This window comes from Curcuma longa, chromosome 5, assembly GCF_044706935.1.
Source record: "Curcuma longa cultivar G26 ecotype Majalengka, Jawa Barat chromosome 5, ITB_CL_G26_1.1, whole genome shotgun sequence".
Lineage (NCBI taxonomy): Eukaryota > Viridiplantae > Streptophyta > Magnoliopsida > Zingiberales > Zingiberaceae > Curcuma > Curcuma longa.
This window is the reverse complement of record NC_133865.1, coordinates 11908110-11926373: the sequence shown is the minus strand read 5'-3', so window position 1 is coordinate 11926373 and position 18264 is coordinate 11908110. Positions and strand designations below refer to the sequence as shown.

Below are 18264 nucleotides of genomic sequence, written 5' to 3'. Positions count from 1 at the left end.
AAACACATCCACAAACATAAATATATTTTACTTACACATCCATATAAACCAACAACTCCAAGTTATGATGTATGTATCAAACATAACTACAAATGAACAACTCCAAGTCCAAGTCCAAATGTATCAAACAACAACTCCAAGTCCAAATGTATCAAACATAAACAACTCCAAGTCCAAATGTATCAAACATAACTATAAATGAACCATAAACTCCAAATGTATCAAACTAACATAACATCCATATCCATAATAAAATACATATATAAGAAAGTATTTGAATGACTAGAAAAGAAAAGTATCACCGTCCATGGGATCAACCTCGAGTAATACTTTCTGCATCACTGATTTCTTCTTCATCATAATTTCTTTTTCTACATCAGAAAACAAAAATATTAGAAAATTATTTATTACAAATAAAGTATAATATGTAAAAATTTACCTCTTGGCCATCTTTGATTTCATCAACCCTGTTCAAAATAAAATAATAATATTAATTAGTAAAAAAAGTTACAAATAGGAAAAAGTAAAAGCAATATTAAATGTGAGAAAAATTAAAATGATACACAACTAGACTATCAAGAATTGTCGTCTTCACCGTCTTCACCATCATCATCGGGAACATGAGGAAGCTGATTTGGAGCGGAGCCTAATTGAAAATGCTTCATAATCAACTCCTGCTGTCTGCGTATTTCTCTCATTTCTTCATCCTGTTGTCTACGCATTTCTCTCATTTCTTCATCCCTTTGAATAATTATTCCTTTTAAATGAGAGACTTCTTCAGTTAGGCTGTCTATTTGTACCCCACCAGCCGTCGGCCGACCAGCACACCACACGCCGTAAAACCTCAATAGGTAGCCACCCCCTTGCCACCAACACAGGCCAACAGCAGCGAGCCACTGTCGGCTGCCCAGCGGGCTGCCGCCGGCCGGCCACCATCACGCCACAAAAACCACCGCGAAGAGGAGAAGAAAAAATATAAAAAACTAGGAAAAACAACTTCTACCATCGCCGACCGTCGCCTCAAGCAAATCCGTCGCCTTTGTAGTCGCCGGAGGGATCCGGAAGGTTGGAATCGCGGTGGAGCAGGCGGAGGAGGAAGAAATCGGGGAGAAGAAGAAGAAAATCGCGAAGGGAAGAGGAAAAGGGGATCGGGCAGAGTGTTTAACCTAGGGCATTTGGCGACGAAACCATTTTCGTCGCCAATCGGCGACGAAAATGGTTTCGTCGCCAATTGGCGACGAAAATACTGTTTCGTCGCCAAATGGTGACGAAAAATATTTTTGTCGTCAATTTGCGACGACTTTGGCAATGAAAATGGTTTCGTCGCCAACTTCACTAAAAATGGGCCCACCCATCACCCGTTTAACTTAGCTAATTTGGCGACGAAATAGGATTTTTGTCGCCAAATGGGCGACAAAATATTGTTTCGTCGCCAAATTGGCGACGAAAATCCTTTTTCATCGCCAAATTGGCGATGCCAAACGGACCTAACTTTGGGCCGGGACCTATTTCTTAGCCATTTTTGCGACGAATCCTTCCATTCGTCGCTAAATTTGCAACACATACTACTTTCGTCGCAATTTTAGCGATGAAATTTCTTATTTGTCGCCAAATGGCGACGAAATTGGTGACAAAACTTGATTCATCCCAAAGTTGCAACAAAAATAAATTCATCGCTAAAGTCGTTGCAAAATGGCGACGAATATTAAATTCGCCGCCAATTTCATTGCTAAATTGCGATGAAAATTGTTCGTCGCAAAATACCGTCGCAAAAACACAGTATTTTTGTAGTGGAAGACGCGCGGCCGCGAACAAGGAGAAGCCAATGGTAGCAGACTCTAAGGGCCAGAGGCCCATCAAGCATATGCTAGTAGCGAGTAATTAACATCTCAAGAATCTTCTAACCTAACAGAAATGAGGTTTTTATCTGAACTCATCAAAAGATGGGCGGGCTCAGAGCGATCTGGCTCTTCTCACAAAGCATTCTATCACGCCCCGCACGAACTAAGCTTGCCGCAACGCTAATTTCACTCACCGTGTGTGAACTGTAATAATGTCGAAGTAAAATACAGAGTAAAACTAAATAATCTGACTATATGCCTACCTCCGGAATAACTCCCTTAGTGTTATGTATATATCTCAACAATTAACCTGGAGTAAAAGAAAAGGGAGAGTGAGCACAAAATGCACAACGAAGATACAAAAGACGTGCATAAAAATATTAATAAAAAGATCAACAACATCATGTATCTTTCAAAAGTTCCATATCATTCGTCTTTTCTTTCTTTTTTTAAAAATTAATATCATTCATTCCCATTATTATTTTATTTTATTCGATCACTCAATATGATTTCTTGAATGCGTAAACGACATACAATCTACTCATCTAAAACGTGTTGTTTAGGGAAAGGTGAACAACCTGCCTTCCACCTAATACAAACACATCATTTCCAATTATTCCTTAACATTCATCTAATATTGTCTTCTGAATTATATTCATTAGTTCTCCTTAATTGCTCATTTCTCAACATTACACACATTCTAGTCTTATTTTATCTGTTACTCAGCATAGTCTGTTGAGTGGGTGAATCACATATAACATCTTCAACAAGGATGTATCATATAAGTAACAATGAATGACCTGCATTCTACCTAATATGAACACATCATGTATAAATAAAAATTCTCAAAGTGAGCGACCTGTAGCCCATTCGAGAAGGATGCATCGTATATAAAAGTAAACAACCTACAATCCACTCGTAATAAAAAGCATCGTATGTATACACATATACATGCATAAGTCAGATGAATAACCTATAATCCACCCGAAAAAGATGTATCGTATGTTCATATTGTAATGGCCCGCAATCCACCCAATACGAAATACATTATGTGAATGCACATATACAAACATACACATATATATAGGATGAACGACCTGCAATCCATCTGAAAAGTATCTCACATAAAAATATGATGAACAACCTACAATCCATCCCATGAAATGTCTCACATAAGAATAGGGTGAACGACCTGGAATCCACACTGTGAGGAAAATTTCATCTCAATTTGTTTGAAGTTTAGGCACACACAAATATTCGAAAGCTCTTTCGAATTTTAGAGTAAAGAGTTCTATATTTATAGAGTTATTTCCCTCATTACTCTGATATAATTAATCTCATATCTTTTATAACAATTAGAATTGAGTTCTATGACACGAGAGGTATATTCACTTCTCGATTAACTTAGTTGAGAAGTCATATACTTTCTATGAGCGTTGAGCCAAAATTCTCTTATATATTTATATTACTTATTTCAGTTACAAGAATTGCAAAAATATAATTTATTAATTATATTAATCTCCTCTTATTTTCTCATCATAACTCAGATTATCCTCTTTTTTCCATTATTAATTCTTAGGAAAAAAACATAGACACCATAAGAAAAGGCAAGCAACATGCATGATAAACATCAATCCTACGGATAATAAAAGAACCATGTCATCTATTAATATTTGCTAATAGAATGAATTTTTTTGTTTATTTATTATCATAAAGAAGTATCCTTACGATGACTTATATAACAACTTATGAAATAACCTTTTAATAAGAACAACTAAAACTAAATGAATTTTATTTTCCATGTATGGAAATCCAAATAAAATTGACAGCATTTTATACACTACATATACTTGATTTATATCATATACTCTAAGCGAAACTATAGCAATCGAACAGAGTTAAGAAATTCTTAGATGTGGTTGAGTTTTGAATTAACAAAAGATCAAGCAAAAAAGGATCCAGCGTTTTGATCATGCACGAAAGGAAATTGAAAGAGATCAAGCAAGAATCTCCACCTCAAATCGAAGGGTCTTCGCTGTGGAGTGTTGGCGACGCGACGACGGTAGCGTGACGACGACGGTGCTGGCGGCGAAGGTGTCCAATGACAATGACGGCAATGGGGCAAGGACGGCGGCGGCGGTGACGACAACAGGGAGTAAGGATGATGACGGCGGTGGCGTTGTCAGGGTGGCGTTGTCGGCGGCGACGACGGCGGTGGCGTTGTCGGCGGTGACGACGGCGGCGGTGGCGATGTGCGACGGCGACGGCGGTGGCGGCGGCGGCGACGGCGGTGGCAGCGGCGTGAGGAGTTTGAGGGTGAGAAAAAGAATATTAAGATTTAAGGTTAGAGAGGTTTTAAAGTGAATTATTTACCTTTTTGCATAAAGGTTCAATAAATTTTAAAATTTATAATTAAGTCCTTTTTTTTATTTCACGTTATAACACATTCGCTCCGCCGTCCAACGGAGTCGATCCTATCGTTCATCGGAGCTGCCAATTCCAGGTCCAGAGGACGTTAATTAACCCATCGTCACCTTCATGAATCATGACAATGGAGCCTCAGTTGCAGTTTTCCCTGATGATGAGAGTAGAAGTAAAAGAATCATCTCCAGAATCCGCAGTGGGGATCGTGCTGCTGTTGAATGCCAGCAAATTTTCTGCTACGTGAGGAGACGAAGAACACGGCTGAAACTACGCATTGCACAGCAACAATGCAACCATACGGATGTTGGAGATATTTGCATGAGATAATAAGAATTTAAAATCGTTAAATAGAAAATATTTAATCTTATCAGTTCTTTATCTGTTCCACTGAGATACCTTATTTGCTGACTAAGGGTGGAAGGATAAATTATCTGAATTGAGTAAGCTCTCCCTAAGGCTGAGCTGCTTAGTGTTTGAGCCAGCAGTGTTCAATGTACGAGCTAACCGAGTGTCAAATGGGTTGAGCTATCAAATGTCCGAATCAATCCAGTACCAAGTGGACTGAGCTACCGAGTATCCGACCTTGTTGAGTGTAGAGTAGACTGAGTGTCCGAGTTGTCGAATGGATCAACTATCAAGTGGCTTGAGTAAGTTGAATGTCGACCAATCAGTGGGTTGACTGTGGGTTGAGTAGGTTGAATGTTGAGTAGTTCGAGTGGATTGACTATTGAGTGGTCCAACTGACTAGGTCGAGTATCGAACAGTCCAAGTAGCCCAACTATCAAGTGATCCGAGTGCTAATTGAGTGTCAAGTGTCAAGTCCGATTGTATCTATCAAGACTATCGATTCTGTGTCGAACTGTTCGAGTGTTAACTGCCAAGTTTGAGTGGAAATCTGAGCTGAGATTTGTCAAGGTATATATTAGATATAATTTTTTTGAAATAGATTCGTCTCCTCATGCGGTGTTTTAAGGTTATATTGGATATTTATTTCTCAAGATACAACAGATTGACTACGATCACAATTTAGCATTGATTGTTTGTAGTGAATTGAGCATGTATCTGAATGCTATCACAGGGAAATGAAAAATATTATCACATTGGAGATCGTGGGAGAAAGAAAATGGATGAAAATTTTCATCCTTTCTGTCCAAAGTAAGAGCTTCGACTCAAGGTGATATTACATCTATTGATTAATGACCGAATAAAAGTCATTATTGTCTTCGTCTATTTGGCTTAAAATGTAATAGTCAGACATCAATAGTAGGTCCTTATGCCTTAAAAAATGATGATAAAATAATCGTAAGCTCTGATATCAATTGAAAGCAATAAGATACATCAAACTAAATCAATGATATATATTTACAGTTGTTATCATCATCTATAAAGGCAAAACAAAACAGAATTGAAATAATAACATTCCAAATGCTGATCTGAATCTAGCACTAAAGCTATTGTTCGGCTTATTTATTGTAAGAGAAGATCAAGCAAATGCAATGGAGTCTTTTGCACGAATGGACAACAATCAAATTAGTTCCCTCTCAATGGGGAAGAGAGGAGAAAGAAGAAGAAATCAAAGGCAAGATATCCAAATCAAATTTGACTTCCTCCTTGTATATCTTGGTCCATCTTGTAGGGATCATCTACTTAAAACTAATAATCCATTTACTGCCCATTAATGTTAACAAATCAAATTATTTAATCTACCCATTGAATCCATATCCAATAATATAAACTCTCTTTCATGTAATATGTATTAGATCATTTTAATCTTAATGATAATTATTATTTGTTGTTAATTCATGTATAAGATTTATGCCCCTGAGGCATAGTTCAATTGGTTAGTGCGGTACAGATTTGTAGACAAGGTCGAATCTTGACGAAATAAGGTTGCCCTCCTCCATAATGATCAACTATAGCTTTTAATTTATTTTTTCACAGTAGTCATGGGACCGACGCTGAGAAGGCGAATTCTAAGTATAAGACTTACGCTTATCATTCTGTGCAGGGCGGACTTCACGTCCACTTCAACTTCAGCATCCACGTCGTCGACAGATTTCAGCTTCATCACCAGGGAACACTTGATAAGCAAACATGAAATTAACCATAGATTGTACAACATGCTCGTAAATACAAAATACACCAATCTGAGGTGATAATAAGAAGTGTAAATTCCAATAGATTGTACAACGACCTACTATATGGTTCCATTGCTTGACCATATAGACATCCTTAAATCTAGTGAAAAAGCGTAAACACAATGAGAAGTAAATTGCACAAACTTGTATCATTTGTATCATCTCACGCACTTGAAGTCAACTTAGAGTACCAACTTCGATGCATAGATAAAGGCTTATCCATTTGTGTCCTCTATGTTTAATCCAAAAGTCAAGAGCGGATAAGAATCAGCTCTTATCAGAGACTTGTGAGAAGACAACATGTGGGATCTCTTATACGGCAGCGCCACGCTAGCAAAGCTCCGACCTCTGATCATTTTGGAAACAGTGGTTGTCGTGCTTGATTCCACCATTGAAGTAGGTATTGCATTTTCAGTTATATATTCCTGGAGCCGGAGGGCAAATTCAAGGTTCTGAAGGACATCGCCCATGGAAGGTCGGTCCACCCCAGCATCAGCCACACATTTCTCCGCAGTCTCAGCAAACTTGTCAAAACTTTCTGGAGCCATTCTACCCTTCAAATAGGGATCGATGATGTCGACAAGGTTGCCGTTCTTATGACAGTGAACTGCCCAATCAGCCAAGTTCACTTGTTCATCTGGTAGCATGCGCATAAGAGCAGGCCGGGCACAGAGGACCTCAAACAACACGACCCCAAAAGAGTAAACATCAGATTTCTCAGTGAGCCGGTGACTCCAGGCGTACTCAGGATCAAGGTAACCAAAGCTTCCCTTCACCATTGTGCTGACATGGGTGTCATCCAAGGTCAGGAGAGTTTTCGAAAGTCCAAAGTCTGAAACTTTGGCGACCCATTCTTCATCTAGCAATATGTTTGTGGTCTTGACATCTCGGTGTATGACGGTATGCTTTGCGCCTGTGTGAAGGTAATGCAAGCCTCGTGCAGCCCCGATGCAAATCTCAAGTCTTTGTTTCCATGAAAGTGGTGGCTTCTGAGAATTATAGAGGTGATCACGAAGTGTTCCACGAGCCATATAGTCATAGACTAAGATCATTTCAGAGTTCTCCTGACAGCAGCCAAGCAAAGAGACAAGGTGTATGTGCCGGAGCTTTGAGAGTGTCTCAATTTCAGAATGGAACTCATGGACACCTTGCTCGGACCTTGGGTTACTACGCTTGACTGCAACCTTCATGCCCATGCCGTTGATCTCCCCAAGATAGACCTTCCCAAACCCACCAACCCCGAGAAGAAGAGACTCATCAAAGTCTTTTGTGGCAGCCTTGATCGTTGCAATGGAGAAATCTCGACAAACATTAGAAGGGATTGGCGAGGCATAGCAACTAGAAGTTTCCTGGTAAGTGATGACTTTCTTCTTCCTTTGGCACCTGCAGAATAGAATTAGGCAAAAAGCAACAAGCAAGACAACAACCCCACCCACAATAGCAGGAACAACCTTATGATTCTTCCTGCTCATATCCCTGTTAGGATCGTCGACAATTTGATGGCTAACCGATTCTGGATTAAGACCAGCTAAACTGTTGCTGCCGATGTCTTGCAACTTGAAGACCTCTAGCCCATTTAGGATGGCATCATAATACTCTGGTTTCGTTGCAACGTCAGGATGAAGAGCAACCCACATGTCCATCTGCCCGCTTCCCATGGTGAACGCCACATAATCCCTGTATGCTGGGACACCTATATTGCCACTCCAAGCAATAACATCAGCATCTTTCTGCATTGTCTGGTTATTAATGAAGATATCAAAAACTCTCTGGTTCATCTTGGTCATGGGATACTGTATCTCACAGAAATGAAAGCGGACAAGGTAGTAGAAGCCAGCATCCACTGGAAGAATCCATGTAAGATTGTACTGCAAATTCACTCCTGCATCTGGACCCATTGACCTAGCTGTGGCATAGACTTCAGTCGGCGCAATGTAAGTCGGAACTTGAGGGGGGTATGCGATGCTCACGTTTGGATCATTTGAGTATGTCACGCCAAAAGCAGCGCCGAAAATATACTTTGAATCATCTTCCCAGGAGCGGAACAGTTCATCTTCGCCGGGGGATATTGCGCGACCACCCACGTTGAGCCGGTGAACAGTTTGAATAGCCCATTCTGGATCAATCTCATAAGGGATATAATTCCCATAATTATCAGTGATAAGGATAGAGTTGGCGGAGCCAAAGATGTCAGGGATGGGCACAATCTCGATACCGTTTATAAAGGCAAAAGAATCGGAACTGGAGGAGGGGGTGAAGGTGAGGTTCAGGACGCCGGCGGACACATTCAAGGAAAATTCGCGGGTGATGTAGTCGAAGTTTACAGCATCAGCGACAAGAGAAGCACTGAAATTGTGAAGGAGGGTGTAAGGGCCAGCCGTGACAGAGAAAAAGGCGTCGGTGGCGGTGTAGTTGGCGTAATTGTAAGGGTAGAAATAGAGGCGGAGGAATACCCGACCGACGGCGAGAGGGAAGGAGTAGGTGGAAGGGGAAGTGAATACCCGCGCCGTCAAGTACGGAACTTTGGGCACCGACGAAGCTTGCTGTGGAGCTGCGACACTCTCACTGCTCGAGGGGAGAGCGAACTCGGAACCGGAGTCAGGAGTCCAACTTCTTCCGTCGAGGTCCGAGTCTGGCGCTGGAGCTCCGCAGTTGAGGAGGATTGAGGATTTACGGTCCGCAGCCACTGATAGCAGCATTATGAAAGCAGCACAGACGAGGGCGCGGGGAGGAATCAGAGGGTTCTTCATGGCAGAAAAGAAGCTCAAAACCTCGAACAAGATTTGGTCTTTGCACTACTCTGCAACGAGGCTAAACGAAAATGTCGGAGAAGGAATGGAATAGGATCGAAGGGGGTCTTGATGATCATTTTAAATTGCCAATGATGATTTTTCCAATTTTAAATAATATTTTTTATTAATACCACTAGTAGGTAACTGTCAAACGGACTAATCCATAATAAGATGAACAATCCAAAAAATCCCATTAAAAAATGGGAATGGAGCTCTAACCTTAAAAAATCTTCAACTAATCCAACTCAAAACAAATTGAGGGTTAGACAGATCAACCCACGGATTTATCAAAAAAATAAAAAATAATAAAAATTATAAATTTAAATTATATATTTTTAAACTTGAATTATGATTTAAACAGATCAAATCACTAATCTATTAAATTTTCTATTTTAATTTTAAAATTTAAAATAAATAAATAATTTTTTTTTTGACTCACAGGCCAATTCAAGTCCATCACGAGTTAACCCATGCGGGTCGTGGATTTAGACTAATTAACTTATCTGAATAATGATAAAATTTTAAAGTTTAATATGCTAAATTGTTTGACGGGGATTAATTCGATTAACGATTATACTGACAGGTAACAGGACAAAAAGGAGAGACTTAAGGGCGACTTGGAGGTTCCATATTAATATCAAATCAATCTATTTAATATCACGCTGAATACTTTTCTGTCTTTTTACTAGAAAGATCCTTGATCACTAAAACAACTAAAACCTTGTTTTATAATGTCCGTTTATTTAAAAGAAAAAAGAAAAATATATATGATTTCACAAAATTGAGATGGATTTTATTTGTATAGTCTCAATCAATTTGACTTCCATTCAAACCAAATCCCACTCCTTTGAATTTTCACATGTCGGCCAATTATAATTGAAAGGACAAGAAAAACGATCGACATTACGATTATTAATTCACACAATACAATTCTCACGGAATAAAATAAAAATAATTAAAAGAACAACCTGTTTGTTTTCTTCTTAACAATAAAACAAACAATCTATTTTTTTTAAAGAATATGATTTTATTTTATGGTCTAATGAAAGAAAAGTAAGTCTATTCTGTTAAAAGATGTCATCCAGTTTCTTTAGGAAGTTTATTGTTTCTGAATAATTTTAGAGATTATTTTTAATATGAAAGTGATAAAATTTATTTTGAATGATTTTTTCGTCCAATTTTTTTATTTCGCCTAAGCTCAATCTTAATTGGTTTATCATTTTCTTCTTTCTCTTATGGTTTATTTGCTCATTTTGAGAAAGTTGCTTCCTCTCAATTTTTATATGGAAACACATGCTAAAAAACAAATAAGATATTTTTTAATTTAATAATCAAATTTTTGTATATCTCTAAAATTTGAAATTGATATATAAAGAACCTATATGCACTATTATTATATGCATATTTAATAAATATATAATCAATAATTTTTTATCTTATCTTGATCGTTTTTAGACTAGGTAGACATCCCTACACTCTTAAATATTTGTAGGATAATTGTCTTTTTTTCAAAACTCATAAGAGTCCTTATTTATTATCTTCTGGGTACCTTATTTATAAGGTAATTAGTTGTAGCATAGCTTCCCTCTATATGTCCTATGATAGTCTAGAGTTCAATAGAAGAATATTCGTCATCTCTTTCAAAGTACAATTCTTTTATTCAACAATATCATTTTGCTAAGGAGTATAGAAAGCTATTGTTTCGTGTCTGATCCTATATTCAGTACACAACTCAACAAACGTCACTTCGAACCATCTTAATCTTTCTATTAAGTTAATTTTCAACTTCATTCTTATAAAAAATAAATCTCTCAATAATTTTATCCTTGCGTTTGAGAAGAAACACAAAATAATATTTTATATTATTATCAACAAAAGTGATAAAGTATTTATTTCCACCATATGTCGGTGTACCCTTTAAATTGCACACATCGATGTGGATTATATTAGGACCCGTGGAAGCTAAGGGATGAATAACTTTGATCGCTTTTCGGATGTCGTGCTTATCGTTTGAATAGACAGCGGGAACTTTGATTCAAACGTGACTCCACATGCACAACTCTAGAATTATACTTAATATCTATCTTTTTGAGACAACTAATCTAAGGGTCTATTCTGAATTCATTATTTCCACTATGAACTCATTTTCGGATATTTTTCGGAGGCAAAAAAATCTTTTACATCACAATACAAAGATAAACCAATTAGAGTCGATCAATCTTAATAAAGATTAGTTAATGTGTGTCAACTGGATTAGTCTAATTAAAAATATTAAGATGTATATGTATTAAAAAATAAAAAATATTAAATAAAACATATAAATTAAATTCACTATTAAACAAATTACACCATTCCGTTATAAAAAAAATTATTCCTTTTACATTAATCATGCCGATATAAAATAAAACATTCAACTAGTAATAACATTCCATTATTATAATCAAAAGTTTAAAAATAAATAAGTCAATCTAATTATAATTATATTCTATATTTTAGCCAGTGCCGGTGCCAATGAGAGTTATTCAGGCAGCTGTTTGCCCAAGCGTTGGAGGAATGTTCTAGTGGATATTCCGGTGAGAATAAAGGCTATTTTAAATTTTCATAAATTTAAATAAAAGGGATTTTAACGAGGGTATCTTGGATAATACAGCTCCCGCAAAGAATTCCTTTTGTTATGCTGGATGTGTTTTATCTTTAAACAATGGTGTTTTCAGTAAAGTTTTTAAAGAATTCCTTGCTCCTGAAACCCCTCTATTTCGCTTTTTAGATGCTCGTGACACCCAAAGCAGCAACAAGTAGCAAAGCAAATGCTAGATCAATTTCGACTGGAAAAGCTTCAAGAGTGAATTATATTCTTCAAAATTCTGAACTCTAATCCATGCAGTCTTAAGAGAACAACTACACAATTTTATCCTATAACTCCAATCCATCGGGGACTAACAGCACCCTCGCCTCCAGCCATGGACCGATCCGCATCCGTTGGCCATGGTCCCGTCGCAAATTACCGACCCAATGGTGTTTCGAGCCGTCCGAGCTCCCCGACGCCGCGCGGCAGGGATCAAGCGCCGGCCGACACCTGCTTTGTGTACCGATTCGAACTCACAGGTCATCGCTCCAGTGCCGAGTTCGTCCCGCAAGCAACAGTCTTCCTTGCCGATCGCCAGAGGCAGGCATCAAGATAGCAACCCATCAGGTGCTCGTTCGAGCAGCAAATTGGAGGGAAAGACGACCGCGAACAAGGAGAAGCCAATGGCAGCAGACTCTGAGGGCCGGAGGCCCATCAAGCACAAGCATATGCTAATAGCGAGTAATTAACATCTCAAGAATCTTCTAACCTAACAGAAATGAGGTTTTTATCTGAACTCATCGGAAGATGGGGGGGCTCAGAGCGACCTGGCTCTTCCCCAGAGCCGGTCCTGGTTGTACAAGGGTCAGAGGCGAAATTATAATTTTTGGACCCTAACACAGTAGCATATTTAATTTTTAAAATTTGATAAATTATAATTTTCAATTAATAATAGTCCAAGATAAAATTTTTTTATACGAAACAATACTCTTCAAGCAACTAGAGTTCTAAGATAAAAAGGAATAATTTTTTTATTTAAAAGGATAACGATACTCTAAATAATATTTAAAACATATAAAAAAAGAACAAAAAAATCAAGATTTTTTGAATTGCCACTATAAATTTCATTGAAATACTCTTTTTTTTTCTTCGTAGTGAAAAGTTTCAAACTGGATGAAGGTCGTCATCGAACATTGAATTTTTTTGATAACCGCTCATAATATTTCCTTGTCTACTCCATCAAAAGGTATAAACTTCATCATGTCAAAATATTAAGAAAAATATTTTGATGCACAAGAGAAAATATATAACGAGGAAATTTAAAAATCTGTATGGCTAAAAATAAGAAAAGGAAACAAAAACATAAATTGCAAGCATGAAGTTGGTGAATGATGCCTACTTCAATCCAAGAGTCATAAAATAATGCTTACTTCAATCCTTAAGCTTCTTACTGTTCGGCTAAGTTCGATTTGATTACACTCCTACTTCAATCCAAGAGTCGTAATTCGTAAAATAATGCCTAAAAATAAGAAAATAACAAGTGTCTAAAATTAACACAATAAATTAATTTTAAAGTATTTTATAAAATAATTAATGGAATAATGACTTCTACTAAATTGATAAAAAATGATTATTTTACCTTAAATACAAAAATTATAAAAATTGACAAAGTTAATTATTGATTATTTTGGCAAACTATAAAATAAGATATTAATTATCATACATATTAAATTGTTCAGTTTTAATTTGATTTCTCCTCATTAAATTATATTAAATAAAAAAATCACTTATCCTACGAATACAGTAACTAAGCTAAAAAATAGTCGTTGTTACTTATATATGAGTTGTGAATTACTATTTTCACCTAATTTCATCATCATAGATGGTTGAGGATTCAATATTCTAAACAAACACAGTGCATAAATTTTCTTGTTGTCTTGACAAAATGTATTTGAATAAATTTATAAATATTGACAAATTAAAAAAATTTGAATTCTAAACTAAGAATTAAAGAATAGGCATAAAACTGATGGAGTTCCACTGGCGAACCAGATTTTTTTTTCTTTTTCGGAATTTAAATTTAGTTCACTCAAAAAGCATTCACATACTTCGAAAATGATTATGTTAAAATATCTTCACACGTCAGCCAAGCAGAATGTCTTAATCGGCCTCCGTACGCAGATAACATCACATCGAGTCCGTCCATTCCACCGCCTTGCGGGCCAATTCGTCCACCCAACCGTCCATTAAAGACACCCCCCATCCCGACGACGTGACGAGCCATCGAACACCCAACCCGTCGCCATGTGCTCCCCACAGCAGCCATTCGATAAGATCTCCAATGCTCGCTATGACTCAAAAAGTTGCGCTTTCTCCCCTCAACCAGGGCCGGCCCTTGGCCCTATCCATTTATGAGCCTTGGGCAATCGCCCTAGTTGCCCTGGCCCAGGGCCGGTCCTGCTTTTCCCGTAAAACATTTTGTCATGTCCCGCACGAACTAAGTTTGCCGCAATGCTAGTTTCACTCACCGTGCGTAAACTATAATAATGTCGGAGCAAAATATAAAGTAAAACTAAATAACCTGACTATATGCATACCTCCGAAATAACTCTCTTAGTGTTATATATATATCTTAACAATTAATCTGAAGTCAAAGAAAAGAGAGAGTGAACACAAAGTGCACAATGAAGATACGAAAGACATGCATGAAAATATTAATAAAAAGATCAACAACATCATATATCTTTTAAAAGTTCCATATCATTCGTCTTTTCTTTCTTTTTTTTAATTAATATCATTCGTTCTCATTATTATCTTATTTTATTCGATTACTCAATATGATTTCTTGAATGCGTAAACGACATATAATCTACTCATCTAAAACGTGTTATTTAGGGAAAGGTGAACAACCTGCCTTCCACCTAATACAAACACATCATTTCTAATTATTCCTTAACATTCATCTAATATTGTCTTCTGAATTATATTAAGTAGTTCTCTTTAATTTCTCATTTCTCAACATTACACACATTATAGTCTTATTTTATCTATTACTCAGCATAGCATGTTGAGTGGGTGAATCATATATAACATCCTCAACAATGCTGTATCATACAAGTAACGATGAATGACCTGCATTCTACCTAATATGAACACATCATGTATAAATAAAAATTCTCAAAGTGAGCGACCTGCAACCCATTCGAAAAGGATGCATCATATATAAGAGTAAACAACTTACAATCCTCTCGTAATAAAAAGCATCGTATGTATACACATATACATGCATAAATCGGATGAACGACCTGTAATTCATCCGAAAAAGATGTATTGTATGTTCATATTGTAATGGCCCGCAATCCACCCAATACGAAATATATTATGTGAATGCACATATACAAACATACACATATATATAGGATGAACGACCTGCAATCCATTTGAAAAGTGTCTCACATAAAAATATGATGAACGACCTACAATCCATCCCGTGAGATGCCTCACATAAGAATAGGGTGAACGACCTGCAATCCACCCTGTGAGAAAAATTTCATCTCAATTTGTTTGAAGTTTAGGCACACACAAATATTCGAAAGCTCGTTCGAATTTTAGAGTAAAGAGTTATATATTTATAGAGTTATTTCCCTCATTACTCTGATATAATTAATCTCATATCTTTTATAACAATTAGAATTGAGTTCCATGACACGAGAGGTATATTCACTTCTCGATTAACTTGATTGAGAAGTCATATATTTCCTATGAGCGTTGAGCCGAAATTCTCTTATATATTTATATTACTTATTTCAGTTACAAGAAGTGTAAAAATATAATTTATTAATTATATTAATCCACTACAAAACAAACTGGTTTTACCGATGGAAATAGCGACGGAATTAATTTCCGTCGCTAGTTTTAGCGACGGAAATTACTATTCTGTCGCTAATCAAATATTCTACGACGGATTTATTTTTCCGTCGTTAATTAGCGACGGAATATTAACTTCCGTCTCTAATTAGCGACGGAAATAATATTCCGTCGGTAAATCTAGCGACGGAATTAAATATTCCGTCGCTAATTAGCGACGGAAATAATATTCCGTCGCTAAAGTCGCGAATTTAGGGCTCCGCCGGCCCTTTCTTTCCGTGCGCGTTTCTTCGTTCTCGCGAAGGTTTTCTCTGCTGCTCCCTGTCTTCTCCCCCTCTCCGGCTGCTCCCTCTCTTCTCCAGCCAAAACCCTCTCCGGCTGCTCCCTCTCTGCTCCGTCTGCCCGTTCCCTCCCTCTACTGCTTCATCTCCGGCTGCTCCCTCTCTACTGCTTCGACTCCGGCTGCTCCCTCTCCTCCGGCGAACTCCTCAAGCTCCGTCTCCTCCGGCGAACCCCTTAAGCTTTCTCCTCCGGCTTCTCCCTATTCTCCTCCGGCTTCTCCTCAGGTAAAATTTTCATTTAGGTTTTTCAGTTTTGGTTTAATAGAATTAAATTATGTTATTAGAAAAACTTGTGATCTGGTCCACAAAAAGAAGGCATAACTGATTAAACAAATGCATTTGAGGGGTTGAATAGGGTTAAATAGCTAGGGTTAAAGGGGAAGGGGGTTTGAGCTAGCTAGCTAGGTTTTGGGGTTTCACCCAATATAATTCTTTTGCAAGCTAAGAAGACAACACGAGGAGGTGTATTGGATGCATGAAGGTAGAAAAGAGATGTAGGTTGTAGTAGATGGTGGCGATTCTGATTAAGAGGATGGAAATATGAATGATCAAAATCTGTTTGTATTGTAATGTTGTTTTGTAGATATAAATATGTCCGATCAGGCAATATATCAAAAGCACCCGGTCGAAAGAAATTACCGGACTGTTTTGCGAGTAGTTGCAGGGTGGTAAGTATTTATGTTATTACTTTTTCTTCATTCATATAATTTTTTTTTACACAGGTCTAACATTTATATGTTTTCTAATACAGTTTCACTCCAGATGGGCATGGAGTATCAACCTACATAACTTCTAAGTTTAAAGAAAGAGTTTGTCGATCAGGGCATACTTGGAGGCATGTCTCCAAGGAAATGCGGGACTTTTACTACGATGAATTCATAGTAAATCATTTTAATTGATGCACTGTTGTTGCTCATTGTAATTATTGATCTTCATTTTCAAATATGTTCTGAACTCAAACCTGAATTTAATCCCTTGGCAGAAAAAATATACTTGGGAGGAGGGGCACGAGCAAGAATTCAAGGAAACATGGAATGATGTTTGTGCCACAAGATACAAAGACCTCCTGTATAAATGCAGGAGAAAGGGAACCAGACCTTCTTTCATCCCAGAGGATATCTGGAATGCATGGCGTGCCATCTGGGCTGCAGAAAAATGGCAGTCAAATGCAGTGACAGCTCGAGCCAATAGAAATACCGAGCTGGCTGGCCCTAGCACTGGATCCTCAAAGCATACAGCTGGATCCCGATCTATTGTAGAGCACACATTGGACTTAGTAAGTTTATAATCAAGATTCATTTGTATTAGTAATTATTTGATTTTGACTTATTTGTATTTTTTTACGCAGGAGCAAGAGTTACAGCGACCTCCTACTTGTTGGGAGATATTTTCGAAAACACATAAGTCCAAAGATGGCACATTTGTCGATAGGCGCTCGCAGGCATTTGAGGTATAAGATTTGTAATTTTTACTTTATTTAACATTACATTATAATAATTATTTTTTTAATCCTAATTGTTATGTTATCTTATTTATAACAGGCTGAATTGAATGCCAGATTTGAGCAGGCGTCTCAGCCTGCTGTTGAGGGAGGTGAGAGACAGACTCTCTCAACCGACCAAATAAATGAGATTTACTATGATGTGGTGGGTGGGAGGAAAAAGAGTTCCACCCTCTACGGTTTAGGGTCGCAGGCGAGAGTGGTGTATGATCGTGAGATGGCTCCCAGAGCCAGAGGTCGTCCCAGTGGATCCTCTTCTGAGGTGACATCGCTAAGAGAAGAAAATCAAGATTTAAAGAATCGTCTATCCGCATTAGAGGCGCAGCAGAGGGCACACGATCAACAACTAGTGGAGATGAGGGCATTGATACAGAACATGAGTGTACCGCCACTCCCACCTGGTTGTACTCAATCGTTCGCAGACTTCCTAAACAATGAAACTCAGGACCCTAATGCCCCTGATCAGTAGTTGCCTGCGAGGTAAGTAGAATTTTTTACGTAACTTTATATCATTGTATTTTTGTATCTTGTAATATGGTTCTTAGCCAGCTTGAGGGTGTTGATCTTGATATGTACAAAGATACAAAGACCGGTTAGTTGCTCTTTCCTACTTGTTACAGCTGTATCTAAGAGGGGCCATATATCCTACTTCAAGTATGCATGTTCTATTGCTTTATTCTGTTACTTTTAGTATGCATGTTCTATTGCTTTATTCTGTTACTTTTAGTATGCAGGTTCGAATCCTCAACTGCAGGTTCTATTGCTTTATTCTATTGCTTCAAGTATGCATGTTC

The 18264-nt window shown here is 37.6% G+C and overlaps 2 protein-coding genes across 2 annotated transcripts; one reads left to right on the top strand and one right to left on the bottom strand.

The window, feature by feature from the left end:
* Nucleotides 1–6537: 6537 nt before the first annotated feature.
* On the bottom strand, nucleotides 6538–9161 carry LOC141829342 (receptor-like protein kinase FERONIA). The gene has a single exon (XM_074716793.1). It carries the CDS (start codon nucleotides 9151–9153, stop codon nucleotides 6619–6621), a length of 2535 nt encoding a protein of 844 aa, XP_074572894.1. The 5' UTR covers nucleotides 9154–9161; the 3' UTR covers nucleotides 6538–6618.
* Nucleotides 9162–12180: 3019 nt separating this feature from the next.
* Nucleotides 12181–17939, top strand: LOC141829891 (uncharacterized). Its single transcript, XM_074717368.1, has 6 exons — nucleotides 12181–12502; nucleotides 16553–16637; nucleotides 16721–16850; nucleotides 16952–17245; nucleotides 17318–17419; nucleotides 17511–17939. The coding sequence occupies exons 1-6, from the start codon at nucleotides 12181–12183 to the stop codon at nucleotides 17937–17939; spliced, it is 1362 nt and encodes a 453-aa protein (XP_074573469.1).
* Nucleotides 17940–18264: the final 325 nt, after the last annotated feature.

Bases quoted from the DNA above. Each gene is read 5' to 3' on its own strand.
- LOC141829342 (XM_074716793.1), bottom strand. From the start codon at position 9,153: ATGAAGAACCCTCTGATTCCTCCCCGCGCCCTCGTCTGTGCTGCTTTC.
- LOC141829891 (XM_074717368.1), top strand. From the start codon at position 12,181: ATGGTCCCGTCGCAAATTACCGACCCAATGGTGTTTCGAGCCGTCCGA. The intron at 16,638-16,720 runs GTAAGTATTTAT...TTTCTAATACAG, and splicing joins TTGCGAGTAGTTGCAGGGTG to TTTCACTCCAGATGGGCATG. The intron at 17,420-17,510 runs GTATAAGATTTG...TATTTATAACAG, and splicing joins GGCGCTCGCAGGCATTTGAG to GCTGAATTGAATGCCAGATT.